We start from the raw sequence: 25,724 nt of genomic DNA, 5'->3' as shown, positions 1-25,724 counted from the left end.
ACTCCCATTGCATTTAGGTTTCCCAGTTCACTGGCAGAAGTTCCCACTGAAATTTCTGACCTACAGCAAAGAGCAATCACAGATTACCCGGGGCCCCTTCACAAATTTATTAGTCACAGTCATCCTGACAGGTGTGCCTCTGGACCCTCCCAGTGTGAGTGAGCAGACCTTCCACGATAAATCCACTCTAACATTCCAATCTCCCTAAGCCTTTGGATGCCTTCCTCTGTAGTACACCAAAGTAGTCCTGGCAATTCAGCTGCATTTAGTGTGGGCCATGTTTTGGTCCATGTTTCAACCAACCAGCCAAACACACTGTTTCAGCCCTTCCTAACCCCTCAAGTGGCAACATTACATTCAGAATCTGCTTAGTGTACACATATCAATAATTTTGGCCTGATCCAACTTTATGTTCTTTCCATTATCCCACACTCTTAATATCCATTTCCACACATATTCCCCCGATTTCTGTCCGTATAGATTGAACAAATCATGCTGTTCTTTTGGAGTATCTCACACCTCCTCATGGGTCACACTCTGTACCTCACCCTTGGGCCTTGATGAGACTTAAGTCTAGTTATAGGTCTGGAAGCAAAGAAGGGTGGTAGGCATAGGTCCTGAGGGGAACCAGCAGTACCTTACAAGGCAAGTCCCTCAGGGGAGCCCACTGCAGGCTCCTCTGGCAGAGGAGGGTTAAACTTCTCAGTTGAGGGTAAAAGGGCTGCTTCTACTGGCAAAGGCTCATCTGAATTTAGAAGTTCAGTGTCCTCATATGTCTCCATTCCAGTTTTCAGGATCCTGTTCCTTCCTCATCAATGCTCTCCTTTAACAGCAGACACTCTGTGAGGTTGGGAATTCAATTTGTGTTGTAATTTAGCCACTCACAGGATGAGACTCCGGGTTTGGTTTTCAGCCATCTCAGCTCTGCAGCTACAGGAGCTAAGGGTTACTTTCAGGACAGACAGAGAAATTTTCAGGTCACTTACACGATGCGTGATCTGGAAAATCAAATCCCTGAGCTCATCCTTTTCTTTCCCCACTTCATCCAGCACAATTAGGAGCAACCAGGCAATCTTATTATACTTGGAAGTTTGACAAAAATTTCCAAGGTATCAAATACAAGGTTATCCAGAACCTCACTTCTTATAAGCATTTGATTAGGAGTATCCAGTGTTGATATTTTGGATATCTCTATTGCCATGTCACACCAGGGACTATTAGTGCCCTCCTTACTACTGAAATAGAGTCATTAGTGCTTTTGAATCTAATCAGAATAAGGAACCAATTCCAGAAATCCCATAACTAATTCAGAAAACCCATCCTTGAGATTCTGTTCCTCTAGAGCCCCTCTCAGTACCAAACTCTGTATTATGGTTCTGCAGAGAAATAGAACCAATAGGATACGGGTATATACATATAGAGAGTATACACATACGTGCATGCGCACGTGTGTACATAAATACAGAGTAGGGGGGAGAGATTTATTTTAAGGAACCAGCTCACCCAGTTGTGGGGACTGGCAAGCCTGAAGGGCAGGCCAACAGGCTGGAAATTCAGGTGAGTTGATGTCGAACTTTTGAATCTGAAATCCACAGGGCAGGCCACGGACTGCAATCTAGGCAGATTTCTTATGTCGCAGTCCTGAAGCAGAATTCCTTTTTCCACTACCCCGTTCTTTGCTCCCTTTGCTCTCAGCAAGCACCTCAGCTGGTTGTGGTTTTTTACCAAGTGGGATGACCCAAAACTTTATTCCTGAAGGGTCTGGCCCATTAGTAGTGCTGCCTGAGTTGAACTGTTGTAGTTTTCCATTGACTTTAATCACAGGGCTTGATAGTATGCCTTATGGGGTCTCCTGTATTCTAGACATACTCTTCTTTACCTCCATCATGATATAGCAATCCAATTTCCCCTTGGTAGTCAAGATCAACCACCACAGCCAGCACAGTTACTCCCTTCTTTGTCTGTTGATTCAGAGGCATGAAAAGACCAAGATGTCCAGGTGGCAGACTTAACTTCCAGTTCAATGGAATCATTGTTGTGTCTCTCGGTGGAAGTGTTCCTCCCTTTGGAACTAAAACGTATAGAACAGCAGAGCATAAGTTTGCCGGTACAGGAAGCAAAATTTTTGCAAATGGGTCACTAGTGGTAATAGTAAGTGGTGCCACTCCTGGCCTGGGGCCGAGTGGGTGGGGCTACCACCCTGGTGGGCTTGGAGGACAGAGTGTTGTACCCATGAGAATTATTGTGAAGCCTTAAAATCTAATGGAATTTGCCCTGCTAAGTTTCAGACTTGCTTGAGACCTCCCATCCCCTTTTTTTTTTTTTTTTTTTTTTTTTTTGCCGTACGCGGGCCCCTCACTGTTGTGGCCTCTCCTGTTGTGGAGCACAGGCCCCGGACGTGCAGCCTCAGCGGCCATGGCTCACGGGCCTAGCCGCTCCGCGGCATGTGGGATCTTCCCGGACCGGGGCATGAAACCATGTCCCCTGCATTGGCAGGCGGACTCTCAACCACTGCACCACCAGGGAAGCCCTCCCATCCCTTTTTAAATTCTAATTTCTCCCTTTTGGAATGGGAGTATCTATCCTCTGCCTGTTCTACCACTGTATTTTGGAAGCAGATAACTCATGTGTTTCCACAGGTTTGCATGGAGAGGAATGTTGTCCCAGAATGACTCATACTCAAGTCTCACCTGTAAGATTTGGATGATTTAGATGATGTGATTTGAGACTTTGAGTTGGCGTTTAGATGAGATTTTAGACATAAGAGTTGATGCTGGGATGATTAAGACTTTGGGGGATACTGGGATGGGGTTAGTGTATTTTGCATATGGGAAGGACATGAATTTGGGGGCATCAGAGGGCCGGCTCTTATGGGTTGAATTGTGTCCCCTCAAAAAAAAGATATGTTGAAATCTTAACCCCCAGTACCTCAGAATGTGCCCTTATTTGCAAGTAGTAATCTTTACAGAGGGGATCAAGTTAAGATGAGGTCATTGGTGTGGGCCCTAATTGAGTGGTATCCTTACAAAAAAGGGAAATTTGGGCACTGAAATAGGCACACACAGAGGGAAGACAATGAGAAGAGACGCACAGGGAGAAGACAGCCATGGGACTGGAGTAAAATGCATTTACAAGCCAAGGAGTGCTAAAGATTTTTGGCAAGCACAAGTGCTAGAAGATGCAAGGAAGGATTCTCCCCTATATCTGCCAGAGAGAACATGACCCTGCTAACACCTTGATTTGAGATTTCTAGCCTCCAGAAATATGAGACAATACCTTCCTATTGTTTTAAGCCACCCAGTTTTCAGTACTTTGTTAGAGCAGCCCTAGGGAACTAACACAGAACCTCAGAGAGGCTGCTTCCATCCTCAGCTGCTGAGTGCTCTGGGGCATCTGAAGTGTGTGATGGTGTCATCCTTGATTGGTCTGAGATTCTTCAGTCCCTTTGCACCTTTGCACTTATTACCCTTTTCCCAATGAAACGTGGTCACTTTTCCAAAGAACAAATGGAAAGCAATTAGCTGGACCCCATTTTCTATCATTTCCTGTTAACAGGGTGTGAAATTCCCAAGCCAGAGGTCATCTTCAAGTTGGAGCAAGGAGAGGAGCCTTGGACGTTGGAGGAGGAAACCCCACATCAGAGCTGCTCAGGTGAGCGAGTGTGATCCGAGCAGAAGGGAGACATGGAAATACTTGAGGCTGATACTTTTAAAAGGCTATGATTGCTACCCTTCTTTTTTTTAACATCTTTATTGGAGTATACTCCAATTGCTTTACAATGGTGTGTTAGTTTCTGCTTTATAACACAGTGAATCAGCTATACATATACATATGTTCCCATATCTCTTCCCTCTTGAGTCTCCCTCCCTCCCACCCTCCCTATCCCACCCCTCTAGGTGGTCACAAAGCACCGAGCTGATCTCCCTGTGCTATGTGGCTGCTTCCCACTGAAGGTTCAAAACTTTAGAAACTTCTTGAAAATAGATAACATTGGCCTCTCTGGTACCAAATTGCTCTCTCCCTTTATTTCCCTTACTGTTATCAACTGTCTTCTTGGCTTGGCTTTCCTCCAGGAGAATTGCTGCAATATGTATAGTCTCGATCATATGACAGGCTTCCTCAGTATGGATCTGGTTTTCTTGGATATTCTCTCCTTCCATCACATTTTTATGCTTTAGTACCGAAACCCCACTCCCAGGGTCTTAGATCCTTATCATATACATTCAGGTTTTAATGGATTTTCCATCTTTGAAGATCAGTTGGTTGCCTCACTCCTGTTCTCCCTGGTGCCCTTTCACCTTCTTCTCCATCTCATTTTCATCTTCTCACTCTAAGATACCAATAAACTGTCATCACCTCAACCAGCCTCACCTTCTTTTCTCTTTGTAGGTATTGCCTTTAGATTCCTCACGTCTCTCCACCTTCCCTATCTCACGCCTCTCTCCCATCTTCTGACTTTATGATCACTGTCACCTAGCATTTTTTTCTTTTAAAATCAGCTTTATTAAGGTATAATTTACATACCATAAAATGTATCCATTTTAGGAGTACGGTTTGCTGAGTTTTGACAAAGGTACACACTGATATAAGCACCACCCCAATTATGACATATTACATTCCATCACACAGAATGCACCTTCATGCCCCTTGAAGTTAGTACTCAACACCACTTCGGCCCCAGGCAATCATTGGCATGCTTTTTGTTATTATAGATTAGATTTGTCTTTATTAGGGTTTCATATAAATGGAATCATACTGTATATACCCTTTGGGGTCTGACTTTATTTGTTCAGCATGATGATTTCGCAATTCATTCATGTTATTGAGTGTACCACTAGTTTGGAATACTATTCCGTGGTATGACTATACTGTAATTTGTTTATCTCTATACCTGTTGATGACAGGTGGTCATTGTTTGGTTATTATGAATAAAGCTGCAGTGAACATTCTGATATGTCTTTGTGTGAACATATGTTTACATTTCTCTTGGGTAAATACCTAGGAGTGGAGTTGCTGGTATAATATAATCAGTGTTTGCTTACCTTTCTTATAATTTCTTATAATTACCAAACTGTCTTCCAAAGTGGCTGTATTATTTTACCTTCCTAACAGCAATACATGAGAATTTCTGTTGCTCCAAATCCTCACCAACACTTGCTATCGTCAGTGTCTTTAATCTTTGCTATTATAGTGGATGTGTAATGGTACATCATTATGAGTTTAAGTTGCATTCCTCTGATGAGTAGTGATGTTAAGTATCTTTTCATATGCTTATTGACCATTTGTACATTTTTTGTGAGTTGTCTATTCAAATATCTTTTCCATTTTTTATTGGGTTGTTTGTCTTCTTTTTACTGAGTTTTAAGAGTTGTTTATATTTGCTCGATACAACTCCTAAACCAGATATATGTATCACTGATACTTTGATCCAATCTGTGCCTTGCAATTTTTTAAAATATTTTTTTAAACTTTTATTTTACATTGGAGTATAGCCGATTAACAATGCTGTGATAGTGTCAGGTGCACAGCAAAGTGACTCAGCCATACATATGCATGTACCCATTCTCCCCCAAACTCCCCTCCCATCCAGGCTGCCACATGACATTGAGCAAGTTCCTTGTACTATACAGTAGGTCCCTGTTGGTTATCCTTTTTAAATATAGCAGCGTATACATGTCAATCCCAAATTCCCTAACTATCCCTTCCCACCACCCTTCCCCCCACTGGTAACCATAAGTTCATTCTCTAAGTCTGTGAGTCCGTTTGTGCCTTGCAATTTTATTTTCTTACTTGTGCCTATCAAAAGGCAAATGTTTTAATTTTGATGGAGTCTAATTTATCATCTTTTTCAAACTTTTAGTATTTTTTGTGATCTGTTTAAGAAATCTTTGCCTACTACAAGGTCACAAAGATTTTCTCATATTTTCTTCTATAAGTTTTATTATTTTAGCTTTTTCAGTTTAGGTCTATGATCCATTTTGTGTGTTTAATGTAAGGATTGATGTTCATTTTTTTCAATACGATATTCAGTTGTTCTAGAACCACTTGTTGAAGAGACTTTTTTCCCACTGAATTTCCTAGGCACATTTATTAAGATCAATTGATTTCATATATGTGAACCTATTTCTGGATTCTCTATTCTGTTCAATTGATCTATATGTCTTTCTGTTTTAAAATGAAGGTTTTATTATTATTTAGGTATGGTGAGGTCAACAGATCCAGAGACAACTGCCATTGAAAATAGTTTGTAACTCACAGTTCTCAAGAGGAGGAGGCATGCCACACCACGTAGGGTCACACCAGGGAGCACCAGGGTCCATCAGGAGGTAGAAGTTGTGAGGAGGAAGCATGGGCAAGAGACTTTATTGTGATTTTCATGGAAATAATGGGTGAGCCAGAGTAATCAGGCTGGGGAGGTTTAGAATTAGCTAGTTTGAGTAATTTCAGCGGGCTCTGGGGTGTAGGGACTGTCCTTAGTTGCCTGGTACCCAGCCCTGAGGTGATTTGGTCATGGGGCTAGTGGCTCAACCTGTGAGATGGTGATGAAGGAGATAATTGGTGGATATGGGCTCTGGATTGGTTGTTTTGCATATGAAAGGTATCGTTACAGGGAAGTCATTTACTGCCTCTAGGAAATAACTAGCCCTGGGAGGGGCAGTCTCTCCAGGATCAGCAAGGCATCAGATGCCAGAGCATCAAGAACACAGAAAATAAGAAAATATAGTTAATACCCTGTCCTTTTGCCAGACCCATACTTAATTACTGTAGCTTTTATAATGAGTCTTGAAGTCAGGTAGGGTAAGTTCTCCAGCTTGGCTTTTAAAAAAAATTACTTTGGCTCTTCTAGGTCGTTTGCATTGCCATATAAATTTTATAATCAGTTTGTAATTTTTTTGAAAAAGCTTGCTGGGATTTTGGTATTAATTCTGTAGATCAATTTTAGGAGAACTGACATCTTAATAATATTGAGCCTTCTAATCCATGAATATGGCAACTTTCTACATCTATTTAGATCTTTGATTTCTTTCAGCAATGTTTTATAGCTTTCTGTTTAGACGTTTTATGTATCCTCCATTAAATTTATCCCTAAGTATTTAATGTTTTTTGATACTATTATAAATGACATTGTTTTTTTTTTTATTTTCAGGTTGTTCATTGCTAGTATAAATTGCTAGTGATTTATTTTTGTACGTTGACTTTGTATCCTGAGGCATTTCTAAATCCACCTCTTAGTTTTCTTGTAGGTTCCTTGGGGTTTTTCATGTAAGTAATCATCATCACTTTAAGGGCACTTTTACTTCTTCCTTTCCAATCTCATGATTTTTATTTCTTTTCCTTTCTTTATTTCACAGTCTAAGACCTTTAGTTCGATGTTGAATAGAAGTGTTGAGCATGGGCATGCTTGCCTTGTTCTGACATTTGGGGCAGAAAGTTCGTACCATGAAGTATGATGTTAGCTGTAGGTGTTTTGAAGCTGCCCTTTATCAGGTTATGTAAGTTCTTTCTAATCCTAGCTTATTGAAGAGGTTTTCTCTTATCATGGTTACATGTAGTATTTTGTCAAGTCCTTTTCTTCATCTTATTAGAGTGATCATATGATCACTTTTATTTTGTTAATATGTGAATTTATTTATTGATTTTCAAATGTTAAATTGACCTTGCATTTTTGAGATAAATACTAGTTGATTTTGATTTATTACCCTTATTATATCAAGGCATTGTTGGATTCTATTTACTGATTTTTAAAAAAAATATTGGCATTTTTCATGAGTGAAATTGGTTTCTAGTTTTCTCTTTTTTTGCAATATCTTTGTCAGGTTTCAGTGTTAGGGTTATGCTGGCCACACAAAAAAAAATGAGTTGTGAAGTTTTCCCTTCTCTATTTTCTGAAATAGTTTGTGTAAGATTGTTACTTCTTTTTTTACTGTTTCATGGAATTCACCAGTGAAACCATCGGGCTTGGAATTTTCTTGATGAGAAAGTTTTAATAACAAATTCAATTTCTTTAATAGACATAGGGCTATTCAGATTTTCTGTTTCATCTTTTGTCATACATAGTAAGTTGTATTTTTTAAGGAATTTGTCTGTTTCCTTTATGTTGTCTAATTTAATTCTGTCGTGGTCTGAGAAAAGAATATATTTAGCTGTTGATGGGTGTTGTGTACTAATATTATATATATATATATATAATCTCTCTATATATAGATTTAAAGTTGGTTGTGTGTGTTGTTGAGATCTGTTGCTTTATGGAATTATATTCTACTTGTTCAATCAATTATTTGTAATTATAGGGGATAAAAACTGACAAGGAGATTTTAAAGTTTATATGGATATACAAAGGACCTAGAATAGCCAACACAGTCTTGAGAAAGAAGAAAAAGTATGAAAGATTTACACTACCTAATGTTCAGATTTACTATAAAGCTACAGTAATTCAGACAGTGTAGTATTGATGTCAGGACAAATAGATATATAAATGGAACCAAAGAGAGTCCAAAAATAGACCCACACGTATGTGGACAACTGAGTTTTGAGAAAGGTGCAAATACAATTCAGTGGGAGAAAGGAACATCTTTTGAACAAATTGCACTTGAACAAATGGATATTAGTATCAAATGGAAGGAAAAAACCTTGACCCAAACCTCACACCATATACAAAAATTAACACGAGCCATAGTAGGACTGAATTGTTTCTATTGGACCAACCCATCTAACAGATCAAAACTGTTAATTCTGGCAAATATATTTTAAAAACTACTGAAGACACTGGAGAGTGACCAAAAGAACATTTTTCTAGGTCATCATATATTGAGTAATTTTGGATTGTATCTTGAACATTATCAGTGTTATGTTATAGTAACACTATATTCTGTTACACTGTTCTGTGTTTTTTCATAGTAGGCAATTAACCAGGTTATACTCAAATCGGAGTTGCTGTTTCACCTAAGGTGGATAGCAACTCAGATCTCTGTTCAGACTTCCTCTAACTTCTGACTTCTCTCCAAAATCTGCTTGCTTTTATTCACTCTACCAATACATGTTTTGTTTTGTTTTTCTAGAGCTTACAGTTACTGTCTGTAGAAGAATTTTTGTTTAGGAGGTTACTTCTCCATACTAGAAGTGGAACTCTTACAATTGATCCTTGTACATTTACCCTGTATTCTGAGACCTTGCTAATAAATTCACTCATTAATTCTAGTGAGTCTTTTTGTAAATTCCTTAAAATTTTCTGTATCCATTATCATGTCTTTTTATCATTTCCTTTTTAGTCTGCATGCCCTTTATTTTTATTTTATCTTGTTCCCAATCTGAAGGCAAAGGCTTTCAGTCTTTCAGCATTAAGTGTATTAGCTGTGGTTTTCCTTAATTAATTTGTGGTAATTTATTTTTATTCCCAGTTTGAAGAGTTTTTAACATGAATGGATATGAGATTTTCCAAATGCTTTTTCTGCATTTATTGAGATGAACTTTTTATTCTGGTAATGTGATGAATTCCACTGATTTTCAGATGTTAAACTGACCTTGCATTCCCAGGATAAAACTTACTTGATCATGATGTATTATCTTCTTTCATGTATTTCTTGATTCAATTTGCTAGTATTTGGTAAGGATTTTTATCTCTATGTTTCTGAGAGATATTAATCTTTAGTTTGGGGGGAATTTTTTCACTTATAGCATCTTTGATTTCAGTATCATGTTAATGCTAACCTCATAAAATGAGTTGAAATTCCATGCCTGCTCTGTCTTCTGGAAGAGTTTGTGTAAAATTGCTGTATTTGCTAGGATTTTTCAATGTTCACTCCTCTGTTTGGTGATTTTGTATAAGATTGCTTTAAATTTTATAATTTTTCCTTAAATATATGATAAAATTTACCAGTGAACTCATCTGGGTCTGAAGTTTTCTTTGTGGGATTATCTTTAATTTCAAATTCAGTTTCTTTAATAGATATAGGGATGTTCACATTTTCTATTTCTTCTTATTTTGATAATTTTTCTTTCAAGGAGTTTGTGCATTTTATCTAAGTTGTCAATATTTGACATTCAGTTGTTTCATAATATTCCTGTATTACCATTTTAATGTCTGTTGTATCTTCAGTAATGTGCCCTCTTTCTCTGAAATTGATAAAATTTCAATTCTACAGGATTACAAAAATATAAATTTGTATGCACTTAATAACATAGCCTCAAAATATATAAAGAAAATATGGATTATACTAAAAGGAAAGATAAAATACACGATCATAGTTGGAGATTTTGACATACCTATCTCAGTAATTGATTTTTGTCTGTTTACAGACAAAAGAATCTGTAAAGATGTAGAGGATTTGAACATGATAAACCAGTATGACCTAACTGACATACATAGGTCACTCCATCCCACAACTGTAGATTACACATTCTTTTCAAGTGCATGTGGCACACTGACCAAAATAGACCCTATTTTGGGACATAAAGCTAATTGCAACAAATTTCAAAGGATTGAAATCATATATTATATGTTCTCTAGTTACCATTGAAATAAATCAAAACTCTGAACAGAGAGACAATTAGAACATATCCAAATGTTTAGAAAGTAAGCAGCATATATACACATAGCTCATAAGTCAAAGAAAAAACCACAGTGGAATTAGAAAATATTTTGAGCAGAATGATAATGAAGATATGACGCATCAGGGCTTCCCTGGTGGCGCAGTGGTTGAGAGTCCGCCTGCCGATGCAGGGGACACGGGTTCGTGCCCCGGTCCAGGAAGATCCCACATGCCACGGAACGGCTGGGCCCGTGAGCCATGGCCGCTGAGCCTGCGCGTCCGGAGCCTGTGCTCCGCAACGGGAGAGGCCACAACAGTGAGAGGCCCGCGTACCGCAAAAAAAAAAAAAAAAAAAAAAAAGATATGACACATCAGAACTTGTGGGATGAAGCTGAAGTACCACCCAGATAGAAATTTATTGCTTTATATCAGGATGGCAGAGTAGGAAAATCCTGAGCTCATCTCCTCCCACAAACACACTTAAATTACAGCTACACAGAGAACAACTAACTATCTCTGAGAATGACATGAAGACTAGCAGAACAGATTTTCCACAACTAAGGATATAAAGAAAAGGCCACATTGAGATATGTAGGAGGGGCAGAGACACATTCTATTCAGAACCCACACACCCAGTGTGATGACCCACAAGCAAGAAGGTATCATAACTGCAGAGGTCCCCCTTGAAAAGTGAGGGGTCCAAGCCCCACATTGCACTCGCCAGCCCAGGATACCTGCACTAGGAAGACAAGTCCCCCAACATCTGGTTTTGAAAACCAGTGGGGCTTACATCTGGGAAAGCTGGAGGGCTGTCAGAAACTAAGACTCCGCTCTTGAAGGGCTCACATACAGACTTACTCTCTCTGAGTCCCATTGCAGAGGCAGCAGCTTGAAAGTACCTGGGTTATACGAGAATGAGATTCATTGACTAATTTTAGAGCATGTGCCAGAGGGGCAGGGATCTAGTGGAACTTTCTCTAGGGACAGAAGTGCTAATGCGTTTTTTTTACTCTCCTTCCACCTAGCTGCCTGGTGCTGGCAGGTACCATTTCTGTCACTCTCCCACTCTCCATTAGCCTCACTAACACCATGCACCCAGTGTTCCTCTAAGGACCCACCCCACTCCACCCAGTGGGGAGCCTCAGCTGGCCCCAGTGCCCCCCCCGCCAAAGTGGCTCCTGCTCCAGGGGGCCATTCCACCCTCCAGCATGCTCACAGCAATCATGGCCCAACCACAACAGGTGAGTACATGCAGCCCACACAGAGGATACCCCTGGAGCACCTGGTTCTGGTGACCAGGGGGGATTGTACCACTGGATATTAAGAAGATATTATGATGAACTTTATGCTAACAAATTTGATAACTGAGATGAAATGGACACAGTCCTAGAAAAACACAAGTTATAAGAAATGTCACAAACAGAAAGAGAAAAATTTTAGTAGTCTTTTTATCTATTAAAGAAGTTTAACCTAGAATTTAAAACCTCTCTCCATTGGTGAGTTCTTCCTGTCGTTTAAAGAAATAATACCAGTATCGTACAAGTTCCTTTGGAGAACAACAAAAACAAAAAATAACATTTTCCACCTCATTTGATAGTAAATTGAACTATATTAGAATAAAAAATTACTCTTCTTCCAAAGGTATCATCATGGTCAGAATGGTGGTCACCTCTGGAGGTCAGTAATTGACTGGGAAGGACCACAAGGAAACTTCCTGGGATAATTAAAATATATTTTCATCTAGGTGGTGGTTACATGGGGTATAATATGAAAAAACTCATGAGTTCTACATTTAACATCTGCACTTTACTGTATAGAAATTATACCTCAATAAATGAAGAATTTCTTATGCAGATCATCTTATGAGCCTGTGAGACTATTCCTTGGGGATATTTATATAGGAATGGTATTGCTTGATCATTGGAGTATACATGCTGTACACAAGTGTGCCCATTTCACCACATCTATGCCAGTACATGGCATTATCCAGATTTCTTATTTTGTGGCCAATCTAATGGATGTAAAGTGGTATTGTGGGGTTTTTTTCCCCTTTTTAATATCTGTTATCCATTTGGGTTTCCTCTCCTGTGAATTTCTTGTTCCTATTATTTTATCTTGTCTAACCATATAGTTTTTTCTATTTTTGACTTGTACCTAATTTGCTCACTTCCTTTTCCATCGAGCCTTTTCCCCCCACTGAGATGCCACTGGCTATGGATGTTGTTTACTGTCTTCTGGATATTTGTTCCCGTAGTAATTAATTCAAAAGATCCTTCCATTCTGAACACTTAAGCTTTTTATTTGTATTCTTATGACTTCCATATTGGCACCACTAGTTGCTATATTATAACTGGGCTTTAGTACCACACTTACCTACATATTAGACAATTCCCACAAAATATTCTACTTTATTCATCCTTACTTAGTATGTGAGGAATTGGCATTATCATTGCCCAAATCAGGAATCTTCAACATTCCAAACTTTGTCAGATTCTGCTGTTTCTTGTTTCTTCCCTCTTAGCTATCTTCTCCTACTCATTACTCTGCAATTCCTTTTTTTTCTCTTTAAAAGAATACTATTTAGATATCCTCTCATCTTAACTCCTAGTATCATCACCTAGAGCAAGTCTGTATCTTCTTATGCTTGGATTACTCTGTTCCTAATGGGATTTGCAGCTTCCATTCTTGTTTCTAGTTCATCTTAAATGCCACTGATAGATTTCATTACCTGAGACACTGCATTTCTCTTTGCCATTAGCTTTATGAAGTAAAGCTATTAATATTAAATATTAACTTTTTGCAGTCCAAGTGATTTTATTTTTAAAATTTATTTTATTGAAGCATAGTTGATTACAACATTGTGTTAATTTATGCTATACAAAACAGTGATTCAGTTATACATATATACTTTTTCATATTCTTTTCTGTTATAGTTTATCACAGGACATTGAATATAGTTCCCTGTGTCAGTTACTCCATGTTATATAATACACGACCAATAGCTCTTCTCTCAGTGCCACCTACAACATGGCCATTTATTTCCAATAAAAGTTGTATCTGTGCAGTTTCCTTAATTCATGCTTTCCTCAGATTTTCACCTTGTCTTTAATGCCTACCAAATATGAAGCTCGTCTCTGCATCTAGACTCACTATTATTTTGTGCTTTGCCTATCTAGGCAATAGGCACTTTCGTTTTGTTTCATCTCAGGTTATCGTCTATTCCATGAAACTCCCCTTACCTACTCCAAAGTAATTGCTCTTTTCCATTTCTGTTCCCCCATCACTCAGATGCTCCTGCCCCTAGTAATTTTGAAAGTCTCTGAAAATAAGAGCCTGTATCTTATTTTCATTATCCAAATGCTAAGCACAAAGAAAATACCAATATTAACTAATCAAATTTGTGGGGGACAAGAATATGAGTACTTTGCTCTATTTCAGAAGGGTTTTTAAAAGTTCTACTGAGAGGAATTCAATGGAACATAGACTGTCATTGGAAAGTAAAGATAATGGAATCAAATATTTAAAAGTTTACCGTCTATGCATTGTGTTTCTATTTTTAAAACATTTATTTATTTTGGCTGCTATTAGAAGTCTATTAAAATGATTAGCAAAATGAATAGCACATAGGGTGTCTGCTTCTGAGGTTCAGAAAAAAGTCTCACTAGCAATATGATTAGATTAATTTTCAAAATAAAAGACTCAAACTATTTGATGAAGCATACATACATTTTTAAATGGCACAAAAGAAGATGCTAAGCAGGAATGGAGGAAGAGGATATGAACATGTCCTTTTATTTGGGAATAAACTGAACTTTTGTGAGGCATCTTTTTGAGTGGCAAAGAGAATGCCAGCTTGCATGTACAGTTCTTTCTAGACTGATGACTCTCCATTTATGTACTGTTCATTGAATATGTGGGCTCAGAAAGGTGTAGAGAAGCTTTTTATTGCAGGAGCAAATTTTTTATGATGAATATTGGTGCTGGTGATCTAAATACTGTCCAATACAGCAGGGGGTTAGGAGTTAAGTTCTATTTATGTTAGACATTATATATACATTTAAGTGTTAAGTAAAGTGAGAAGTGAAGCCACCACTAAAACCAAGCCTAGGAATCCAGGGCTTAATAACTTCCAAATAAAGTAAAGCCAAATGTGTGAGAATAAAATGCAACTTAAGAATAAGAGGAGGGCGCTTCCGTGGTGGTGCAGTGGTTGAGAGTCTGCCTGCCGATGCAGGGGACACGGGTTCGTGCCCCAGTCCGGGAAGATCCCACATGCCACGGAGCGGCTGGGCCCGTGAGCCATGGCCGCTGAGCCTGCGCATCCGGAGCCTGTGCTCCACAATGGGAGAGACCACAACAGTGAGAGGCCCGCATACCGCAAAAAAAAAAAAAAAAAAGAAAAAAAGAATAAGAGGAGGGAGAGGCCTTCAAGATGGTGAAGGAGTAAGACGTGGAGATCACCTTCCTCCCCACAAATACATCAGAAATACATCTACATGTGGAACAACTCCTACAGAACACCTACTGAATGCTGCCAGAAGACCTCAGACTTCCCAAAAGATATTTTATTTTTTCCTTTTTCCCTTGTGAAAATTCCCTTGCGAGTGTGTATGTGTATGCTTCTTTGTGTGATTTTGGCTGTATAGCTTTGCTTTTCCATTTGTCCTAGGGTTCTGTCTGGGTTTTTTTGTTTGTTTGTTTTTTAACTATAGTTTTTAGCACTTGTTATCATCGGTGGATTTGTTTTTTGGTTTCGTTGCTCTCTTCTTTCTTTCTTTTTTTATTACTTTTTACTGTTTTTAAATTTTTAATACTTTTTAAATTTTTTTATTTTAATAACTTTATTTTATTTTATTTTTTTCTTTCGTTCTTCCTTTTTTTCTCTCTTTTCTTCCGAGCCATTTGGCTGACAGGGTCTTGGTGCTCTGGCCGGGTGTCAGTCCTGTGCCGCTGTGGTGGGAGAGCCGAGTTCAGGACATTGGTCCACCAGAGACCTCCCAGCTCCACGTAATATCAAATGGCGTAAGCTCTCCCAGAGATCTCCATCTCAACGCCAAGACCCAGCTCCACTCAACGACAAGCAAGCTACACTGCTGGACACCCTATGCCAAAAACTAGCAACACAGGAACACAACAGCACCCATTAGCACAGAGGCTGCCTAAAATCATAATAAGGTCACAGACACCCCAAAACACACCACTGGACAGGGTCCTGCCCACCAGAAAGACAAGATCCAGGCTCATCCACCAGAACACAAGCACCAGTCCCCTCCACCAGGAAGCCTACACAACCCACTGAAACAACCTTAGCCACTGGGGGCACACACCAAAAACAACGGGAACTACGAACCTGCAGCCTGTGAAAAGGAGACGCCAAACACAGTAAGTTAAGCAAAATAAGAAGAGAAACACACAGCAGATGAAGGAGCAAAGTAAAAACCCACCAGACCAAACAAATGAACAGGAAATAGGCAGTCTACCTGAAAAAGAATTCAGAGTAATGATAGTCACAGTGATCCAAAATCTTGGAAATAGAATGGAGAAAATACAAGAAACGTTTAACAAGGACCTAGAAGAACTAAAGAGCAAACAAACAATGATGACCAACACAATAAATGAAATTAAAATTTCTCTAGAAGGAATCAATACCAGAATAACTGAGGCAGAAGAACGGATAAGTGACTGGGAAGATAAAATAATGGAAATAACTACCACACAGCAGAATAAAGAAAAAAGAATGAAAAGAATTGAGGACAGTCTCAGAGACCTCTGGGACAACATTAAACCCACCAACATTCGAATTATAGGGGTCCCAGAAGAAGAAGAGAAAAAGAAAGGGACTGAGAAAATATTTGAAGAGATTATAGTTGAAAAATTCCCTAATACAGGAAAGGAAATAGTCAATCAATTTCAGGAAGCACAGAGAGTCCCATAGAGGATAAATCCAAGGAGAAACATGCCAAGACACATATTAATCAAACTACCAAAAATTAAATACAAAGAAAAAATATTAAAAGCAGCAAGGGTAAAACAAGTAACAGACAAAGGAATCCCCATAAGGTTAACAGCAGATCTTTCAGCAGAAACTCTGCAAGCCAGAAGGGAGTGTCAGAACATATTTAAAGTGATGAAAGGGAAAAAATTACAACCAAGATTACTCTACCCAGCAAGGATCTCATTCAGATTCGATGGAGAAATTAAAACCTTTACACACAAGCAAAAGTTAAGAGAATTCAGCAGCACCAAACCAGCTTTACAACAAATGCTAAAGGAACTTCTCTAGGCAGGAAACACAAGAGAAGGAAAAGACCTACAATAACAAACCCAAAACAATTAAGAAAATGGTAATAGGAACATACATATCAATAACTACCTTAAATGTAAATGGATTAAATGCTCCAACCAAAAGACACAGATTGGCTGAATGGATACAAAAACAAGACCCATATATATGCTGTCTACAAGAGACCCACTTCAGACCTAGGGACACATACACACTGAAAGTAAGGGGATGGAAAAAGATATTCCATGCAAATGGAAATCAAAAGAAAGCTGGAGTAGCAATTCTCATATCAGACAAAATAAACTTTAAAATAAAGACTATTACAAGAGATAAAGAAGGACACTACATAATGATCAAGGGATCAAACCAAGAAGATAGAACAATCGTAAATATTTATGCACCCAACATACGAGCACCTCAGTACAGAAGGCAAATGCTAACAGCCATAAAAGGAGAAATCGACAGTAACACAATCATACTAGGGGACTTTAACACCCCACTTTCACCAATGGACAGATCATCCAAAATGAAAATAAATAAGGAAACACAAGCTTTAAGTGATACATTAAACAAGATGGACTTAATTGATATTTATAGGACATTCCGTCCAAAAACAACAATACACTTTCTTCTCAAGTGCACATGGAACATTCTCCAGGGTATATCATGCCTTGAGTCCCAAGCCAAGCCTTGGTAAATTTAAGAAAATTGATATCGTAACAAGTATCTTTTCTGACCACAACACTATGAGATTACATATCAATTACAAGGAAAAAAATCTGTAAGAATTACAAACACATGGAGGCTAAACAATACATTACTAAATAACCAAGAGATCACTGAAGAAATCAAAGAGGAAATCAAAAAAAAATACCTAGAAACAAATGACAATGAAAACATGACAACCCAAAACCTATGGAATGCAGCAAAAGCAGTTCTAAGAGGGAAATTTAGAGCAATGCAATCCTAACTCAAGAAGCAAAAAACATCTCAAATAAACAACCTAACCTTACACCTAAAGCAATTAGAGAAAGAAGAACAAAAACCCCCCAAAGTTAGCAGAAGGAAAGAAATCATAAAGATCAGATCAGAAATAAATGAAAAAGAAATGAAGGAAACAATAGCAAAGATCAATAAAAGTAAAAGCTGGTTCTTTGAGAAGATAAAGAAAATTGATAAACCGTTAGCCAGACTCATCAAGAAAAAAAGGGAGAAGACTCAAAGCAATAGTCTTGAAAAAGGAGAAGTAACAACTGACACTGCAGAAATACAAAGGATCATGAGAGATTACTACAAGCAACTCTATGCCAATAAAATGGACAACCTGGAAGAAATGGACAAATTCTTAGAAAAGCACAACCTTCTGAGACTGAAGCAGGAAGAAATAGAAAATGTAAACAGACCAATCACAAGCACTGAAATTGAGACTGTAATTAAAAATCTTCCAACAAACAAAAGCCCAGGACCAGATGGCTTCACAGGCAAATTCTATCAAACACGTAGAGAAGAGCTAACACCTATCCTTCTCAAACTCTTCCAAAATATAGCAGAGGGAGGAACACTCCCAAAATCATTCTGCGAGGCCACCATCACCCTGATACCAAAACCAGACAAAGATGTCACAAAGAAAGAAAACTACAGGCCAATATCACTGATGAACACAGATGCAAAAATCCTCAACAAAATACTAGCAAACAGAATCCAACACCACATTAAAAGAATCATACACCATGATCAAGTGGGGTTTATCCCAGGAATGCAAGGATTCTTCAGTATATGCAAATCAATCAATATGATAAAACGTGAACAAATTGAAGGAGAAAAACTATATGATCATCTCAATAGATGCAGTAAAAGCTTTTGACAAAATTCATCACCCATTTATGATAAAAACTCCCCAGAAAGTAGACACAGAGGGAACTTTCCTCAACATAATAAAGCCCATATATGACAAACCCACAGCCAACATCGTCCTCAATGGTGAAAACTGAAACCATCTCCACGAAGATCAGGAACAAGACAAGGTTGCCCACTCTCACCACTGTTATTCAACATAGTTTTGGAAATTTTAGCCACATCAATCAGAGAAGAAATAGAAATAAAAGGAATCCAAACTGGAAAAGAAGAAGTAAAGCTCTCACTGTTTGCAGTTAACATGATACTATACATAGAGCATCCTAAAGACTCTACCAGAAAACTACTAGAGCTAATCAATGAATTTGGTAAAGTAGCAGGATGCAAAATTAATGCACAGAAATCTCTTGCATTCCTATACACTAATGATGAAAAATCTGAAAGAGAAATTAAGGAAACACTCCCATTTACCATTGCAACAAAAAGAATAAAATACTTAGGAATAAACCTACCTAAGGAGACAAAAGACCTGCATGCAGTAAACTATAAGACACTGATGGAAGAAATTAAAGATGATACAAACAGATGGAGAGATATACCATGTTCTCAGATTGGAAGAATCAACATTGTGAAAATGACTATATAACCCAAAGCAATCAATGCAATCCCTATCAAACTACCAATGGCATTTTTCACAGAACTAGAAGAAAAAAGTTCACAATGTGTATGGAAACACAAAAGACCCCAAATAGCCAAAGCAGTCTTGAGAAAGAAAAACGGAGCTGGAGAAATCAGGCTCCCTGACTTCAGTCTATACTAAAAAGCTACAGTAATCAAGACAGTATGGTACTGGCACAAAAACAGAAATATAGATCAATGGAACAGGATAGAAAGCCCAGAGATAAACCCACGCACATATAGGGTCACCTTATCTTTGATAAAGGAGGCAATGATATACAATGGAGAAAAGACAGCCTCTTCAATAAGTGGTGCTGGGAAAACTGGACAGCTACATGCAAAAGAATGAAATTAGAACACTCCCTAACACCATACACAAAAATAAACTCAAAATGGAATAAAGACCCAAATGTAAGGCCAGACACTCTAAAACTCTTAGAGGAAAACATAGGCAGAACACTATGACATAAATCACAGCAAGATCCTTTTTGACCCACCTCCTAGAGAAATGGAAATAAAAACAAAATAAACAAGTGGCACCTAATGAAACTTCAAAGCTTTTTCACAGCAAAGGAAACCATAAACAAGACCAAAAGACAACCCTCAGAATTGGAGAAAATATTTGCAAATGAAGCCACTGACACACAATTAATCTCCAAAATTTACAAGCAGCTCATGCAGCTCAATATCAAAAAAGCAAACAACCCAATCCAAAAATGGGCAGAAGACCTAAGTAGACCTTTCTCCAAAGAAGATATACAGATTGCCAACAAACACATGAAAGAATACTCAACATCATCAATCATTAGAGAAATGGAAATCAAAACTGCAATGAGATATCATCTCACACTGGTCAGTATGGCCATCATCAAAAAATCTAGAAACAATAAATGCTAGAGAGGGTGTGGAGAAAAGGGAACCCTCTTGCACTGTTGGTGGGAATGTAAATTGATACAGCCAGTATGCAGAACAGTATGGAGTTTCCTTAAAAATCTAAAAATAGTACTACCATATGACCCAGCAATCCCACTACTGGGCATATACCCTGAGAAAACCATAATTCAAAAAGAGTCATGTACCAAAATGTTCATTGCAGCTGTATTTACAATAGCCAGGACATGGAAGCAACCTGAGTGTCCATCGACAGGTGAATGGTTAAAGAACATGTGGCAGGTATATACAATGGAATATTACTCAGACATAAAAAGAAACAAAATTGAGTTACTTGTAGTGAGGTGGATGGACCTAGAGTGTGTCATACAGAATGAAGCGAGTCAGAAAGAGAAAAACAAATACCGTATGCTAACACATATATATGGAATCAAAAAAATGGTTCTGACGAACCTAGGGACAGGACAGGAATAAAGACGCAGACGTAGAGAATGGACTTTAGGACACGGGTAGGGGGAAGGGTAAGCTGGGATGAAGTGAGAGAGTGGCATGGACATATATACACTGCCAAATGTAAAACAGATAGCTACTGGGAAGCAGCCGCATAGCACAGGGAGATCAGCTGGGTGCTTTGTGACCACATAGAGGGGTGGGATAGGGAGGGTGGGAGGGAGACGCAAGAGGGAGGAGATATGGGGATATATGTATATGTATAGCTGATTCACTTTGTTATAAAGCAGAAACAAACACACCCTTGTAAAGCAATTATACTCCAATAAAGATGTTAAAAAATAAAAAAAAAGAATAAGAGGATGAGATTTTTTATTGGACATGTGTTCAGAGTAAAGTATCAAAATGACTAACAGGGGAAAACTGGATTTGATGATTCAGAGCATTCTCAGTACCTAAAAACTCTTGCTGGTGAGATAGTGTGTAATTCTTCCTTTTACAATTATTATTGAGATTGGCATATGTCTCATGAACTGTACTGGTAATGGAACAATCTGTGATTCCCACTCTGGGCGAGAATAGTATATTAATTTTGTTAAAGGTAATTCACAGTAGTAAAGAGAGCATTAGATACAGTGCCTTAAATACAGAATTTTATTTCTCTCTTATGTAAAGTCTAATATCACAGGCCATTGGAAAACCTAGTTGCTCCTGCTTATTCATGAATCCAGGTTCCTTCCTTTACTCAACTCCACTGTCTCTTGGATTCTTTGTGGCATCTGCATGTTTGAATCCATGTTGCTGTCAAGTCCAGGTTTTAGTAAGCAAGAGGGTAGAAGAAGGTATAGAGAAAACATGCCTACTGTTTCAATGCTCTGGTTTGAAGGTAGCACCCGTTATTTTCTCTCACATTCTGTTTAGAACATTGTCACATGGCCACACCAATTTTCAAAGGAGGTTGAGAAATGTTACATGACTGGGCAGCCATATGCCTGGCTACTACTCTGTTATTGCAAAAGAATGATGAAACAGATTCTAGTGGATAACTTTCAGTCTACCACAGTTGGTGTGTCATCTCTCTGATTTTGTACTTCTTGTTAAATATATATAATTTTTGTTCCAAGAAAACAATAACACCTGGATGGAGAGTTGGAGTATAGACATCCATTTATTGTTTGTATAGGTCAAGATGGCTGTGATCACAATATTTTTCCTATAGGCATGAATAAATTAATTTTTTCAGTTTTATTGAGATATAATTGACATACAGCATTGTATAAACTTAAAGTGTACACCATAATGACTGGACATATATATATTGTGAAATGATTGCCAGAGTTTTAGTTAACGTCCATATCATATAGATACAAAAAAGAGAAAGAGGGCTTCCCTGGTGGCGCAGTGGTTGAGAGTCCGCCTGCCAATGCAGGAGACATGGGTTCTTGCCCCGATCTGGGAGGATCCCACGTGCCGCAGAGCGGCTGGGCCCGTGAGCCATGGCCGCTGAGCCTGCGCATCCAGAGCCTGTGCTCCATGGTGGGAGAGGCCACAGCAGTGAGAGGCCCGTGTACCACAAAAAAAAAAAAAGAAAAAAAATTTTTCCTCGTGATGAGAACTGTTAGGATCTACTGTCTTAGCAAATTTAACTGTTTTTTATCACCTTAATTTGATATTGTTGCTAATAAGCAAGAATCAGTGAGATAACTGAGGATTTAGAATTGAAAGCTAATGAGGACTTAGACTCTGAGTCACCCCTTCAAGCCAAGCTAATGAGGACTTAGACTGTGAGTCACCCCTTCAAGCCTAGGCTCTCCACAGAAATTTCCCCTTAAAACCCTTGTCTGTTTAATCTTCACTTCACCCTACTTGATATCCCCTACCAAAATAGAGCTAGATTGCTTAGCTGAACTCCAGTCTCCAATACTGAATATATATATATATATATATATATATATATATATATATATATATATATATATATATAATCATTCTGAACTTCACTTTCCTTATCTACAATGGTGGATAATAATAGAAAATACCTCATAGGGCTTTTGAAAGGATTAAATGAGTTCATATGTATATATTTCTTAGAACAATGCCTGGAACATTGTGTCATATAAGAGCTTGGCACACAATAAGTGCTATATATGTATTTTCTCTCATTGTCGTCATCATCATCATCAAATTTACTGGTTTCCCTGTGTTCAATTTGGATTAATTTATGTGTACCTTTTAATCTTCTGCCATCTATTCTTTGTGTCAATTTTACTTTTTCATTCTCTTTTTAGATGGAAAGTTTGGGATTAAGACCTCACAAAAAAGAATTTCTGGAAAAGTTTCATTTCATAGTGAAATGGAGGGTGAAGATACAAGAGATAATTCATTGTATTCCATTTTAGAAGAACTGTGGCATGGTGCTGAACAGATAAAAAGCTATCAGGAAAAACAGAACAAGCCTCTGAGTCATGCTGCTTTCATCAATAAGAAAATATTGAATACAGAATGGGATTATGAATATAAAGACAGTGGAAAATTTGTTCATCCAGGCCCAAATCGTATTCCTTCACAGAAAAGATCCCATAAACGTGACTCATTTGGAAAGAGTTTAAAGTATAATTTAGATGTACCTATTCATAATAAAAACAATGCAACAAAGAACTTTGATAAAATTATTGGACATGGTCAAGTTTTCACCCAGAGCTCTTCTTATACTAACCATGAAAATACACATACAGGCGTGAAATTCTGTGACAGCAATCATTGTGGAAAAGCCTTCAGCCTCAAACAAGCACTCAGTCACAATCTGAAATTTCCTGTTGGGGAGAAAGCAAATATGTGTACTGAACTTGGGAAGATCTTCACCCAGAGGTCACACCTCTTTGCACCTCAAAGAATTCATACTATGGAAAAACCTCATGAACTTAGCAAATGTGTGAATGTTTTTACACAGAAGCCAGTACTCAGTATATATTTGAGGGTTCATAGAGATGAAAAACTATATATATGTTCTGAGTGTGGGAAGGCGTTCATCCAAAATTCAGAATTAATTATGCATGAGAAAATTCATACTAGAGAAAAACCCTATAAATGTAGTGAATGTGGAAAATCATTTTTCCAAGTGTCATCCCTACTTAGGCATCAGACAACCCATACTGGAGAAAAACTTTATGAATGCAGTGAATGTGGAAAAGGCTTCTCCCTGAACTCAGCCCTCAATGTACATCAGAAAATTCATACTGGAGAGAGACACCACAAGTGCAGTGAGTGTGGGAAAGCCTTTACCCAAAAATCAACGCTCAGAATGCATCAGAGAATTCATACAGGAGAGAGATCCTACATATGTACTGAATGTGGGCAGGCCTTCATCCAAAAGGCACACTTGATTGCACATCAAAGAATTCATACTGGAGAGAAGCCTTATGAATGCAGTGACTGTGGGAAATCTTTCCCTTCTAAGTCACAACTCCAGATGCATAAGCGAATTCACACAGGAGAGAAACCCTATATATGCACTGACTGTGGGAAGGCCTTTACCAACAGGTCAAATCTCAATACTCACCAGAAATCTCATACTGGAGAGAAGTCTTATATATGTGCAGAATGTGGAAAAGCCTTCACAGACAGGTCAAATTTCAATAAACACCAGACAATTCATACTGGAGAGAAACCCTATGTCTGTGCTGATTGTGGGAGGGCCTTCATCCAGAAGTCAGAGTTAATTACACATCAGAGAATCCATACTACAGAGAAGCCTTACAAATGTTCTGACTGTGAGAAATCCTTCTCCAAGAAACCACATCTCAAAGTACATCAGCGAATTCACACAGGAGAGAAACCATATATATGTGCAGAATGTGGGAAAGCCTTCACTGACAGGTCAAATTTCAATAAACACCAGACAATTCATACTGGAGAGAAACCCTATAAATGTAGTGACTGTGGAAAGGGCTTCACTCAGAAATCAGTTCTGAGTATGCATCGCAATATTCATACATGAAAGTAACCCTGTTTCCTGAAAATGAGAAAACCTTATCACAGAAATCAGGTCTAAGTGTGTATTATAAAATTCAACCAAGACCGATCATATATGAATACATTGTATAATGAAAAGAATTCATCAGGCTCTTTCACCTGAGATGAGAAAAATTATTCGGAAGAGACCCTCTAAGAATGCACTGAATGAAGGGGAACTTCCATATTTTCACAGCCTCACAAAATATAATAGAATTCATACCGGGGAAAATGCTGTCAGTTTGAGGCATTAGGAAAAGCCTTCCTGTACAAAGTACTATATAAGGCAAGTTATTACCAAATTCTTTATAGATGGAGTATGCAAAATTATATAAATGTAATGTTTACTGTGTTATATTAAGCAATTTAAAGTGGCAACAAAACAAAAGGTAGGACAACAAAATGATATATTTAATGTGTAGGCCTGCTCTCAGTTCTGTAGAGTATTTGTAGCAGAACACATTTCACAATGGGAGGAATAATTGAATTGAAATTTTTTTTGGATTTAATGTAATTGTCTATCAAATATGTTTCCTATTGAATATTTTGCTCATGTGAATCCACAGTTTTAAAGTCATTATGGTTTTATATATACACACATCTGCTGATATAATTTTACACAAACACATACATATAATCCTATCATTCATACTGGTTTCCATGACATCGTATTTTTATCTTCCTTCATTGTGGTACAATGCAAAATAGCCACAGATCTCGCCCATCCTTTTATGCACTCCCCTTTTTAATATTACTCTGTTGTTTTTCTTATTAAGAGGTAGAGCTCTCTCTCTCTACTCCTTGACTCTGAGCTTGGCCATGTGACTTGTTTTGGCCAATGTACATTAACAAAGAGATTCAAGAAGATGCTGGGGAAGTGTGTAAAGCCTGCCTCAAGTCTTACCCTCTCTTGCTGCTCTTTGGAATTCCAAGACCTTCGTGTGAAGAAACTCAAGATTACTGAGGGATGAGAAGCCACATGGAACAGAGAAGAACCAGGCCAGCTGAAGCCCCTTAGACCAAATGCC

At 38.2% G+C, this 25,724-nt stretch overlaps 1 protein-coding gene across 2 annotated transcripts in view; it reads left to right on the top strand.

Annotated features, from left to right (window-relative positions):
* Positions 1-25,199, top strand: part of ZNF81 (zinc finger protein 81) — a 72,940-nt gene extending 47,741 nt beyond the window's left edge. For both annotated transcript variants that reach the window (XM_081221454.1, XM_081221455.1), the window contains exons 4-5: positions 3,556-3,651; positions 22,974-25,199. In XM_081221454.1, coding sequence (XP_081077580.1) covers positions 3,556-3,651; positions 22,974-24,682 — 1,805 coding nt within the window. In that variant the 3' untranslated portion in view covers positions 24,683-25,199. The remainder of the gene's footprint in view (positions 1-3,555; positions 3,652-22,973) is intronic.
* Positions 25,200-25,724: the final 525 nt, after the last annotated feature.

This window comes from Mesoplodon bidens (assembly GCF_964165515.1).
Source record: "Mesoplodon bidens genome assembly, chromosome: X".
Lineage (NCBI taxonomy): Eukaryota > Metazoa > Chordata > Mammalia > Artiodactyla > Ziphiidae > Mesoplodon > Mesoplodon bidens.
Note: the sequence above shows the minus strand (reverse complement) of the source record. Positions and strands in the feature narration are given on the sequence as shown.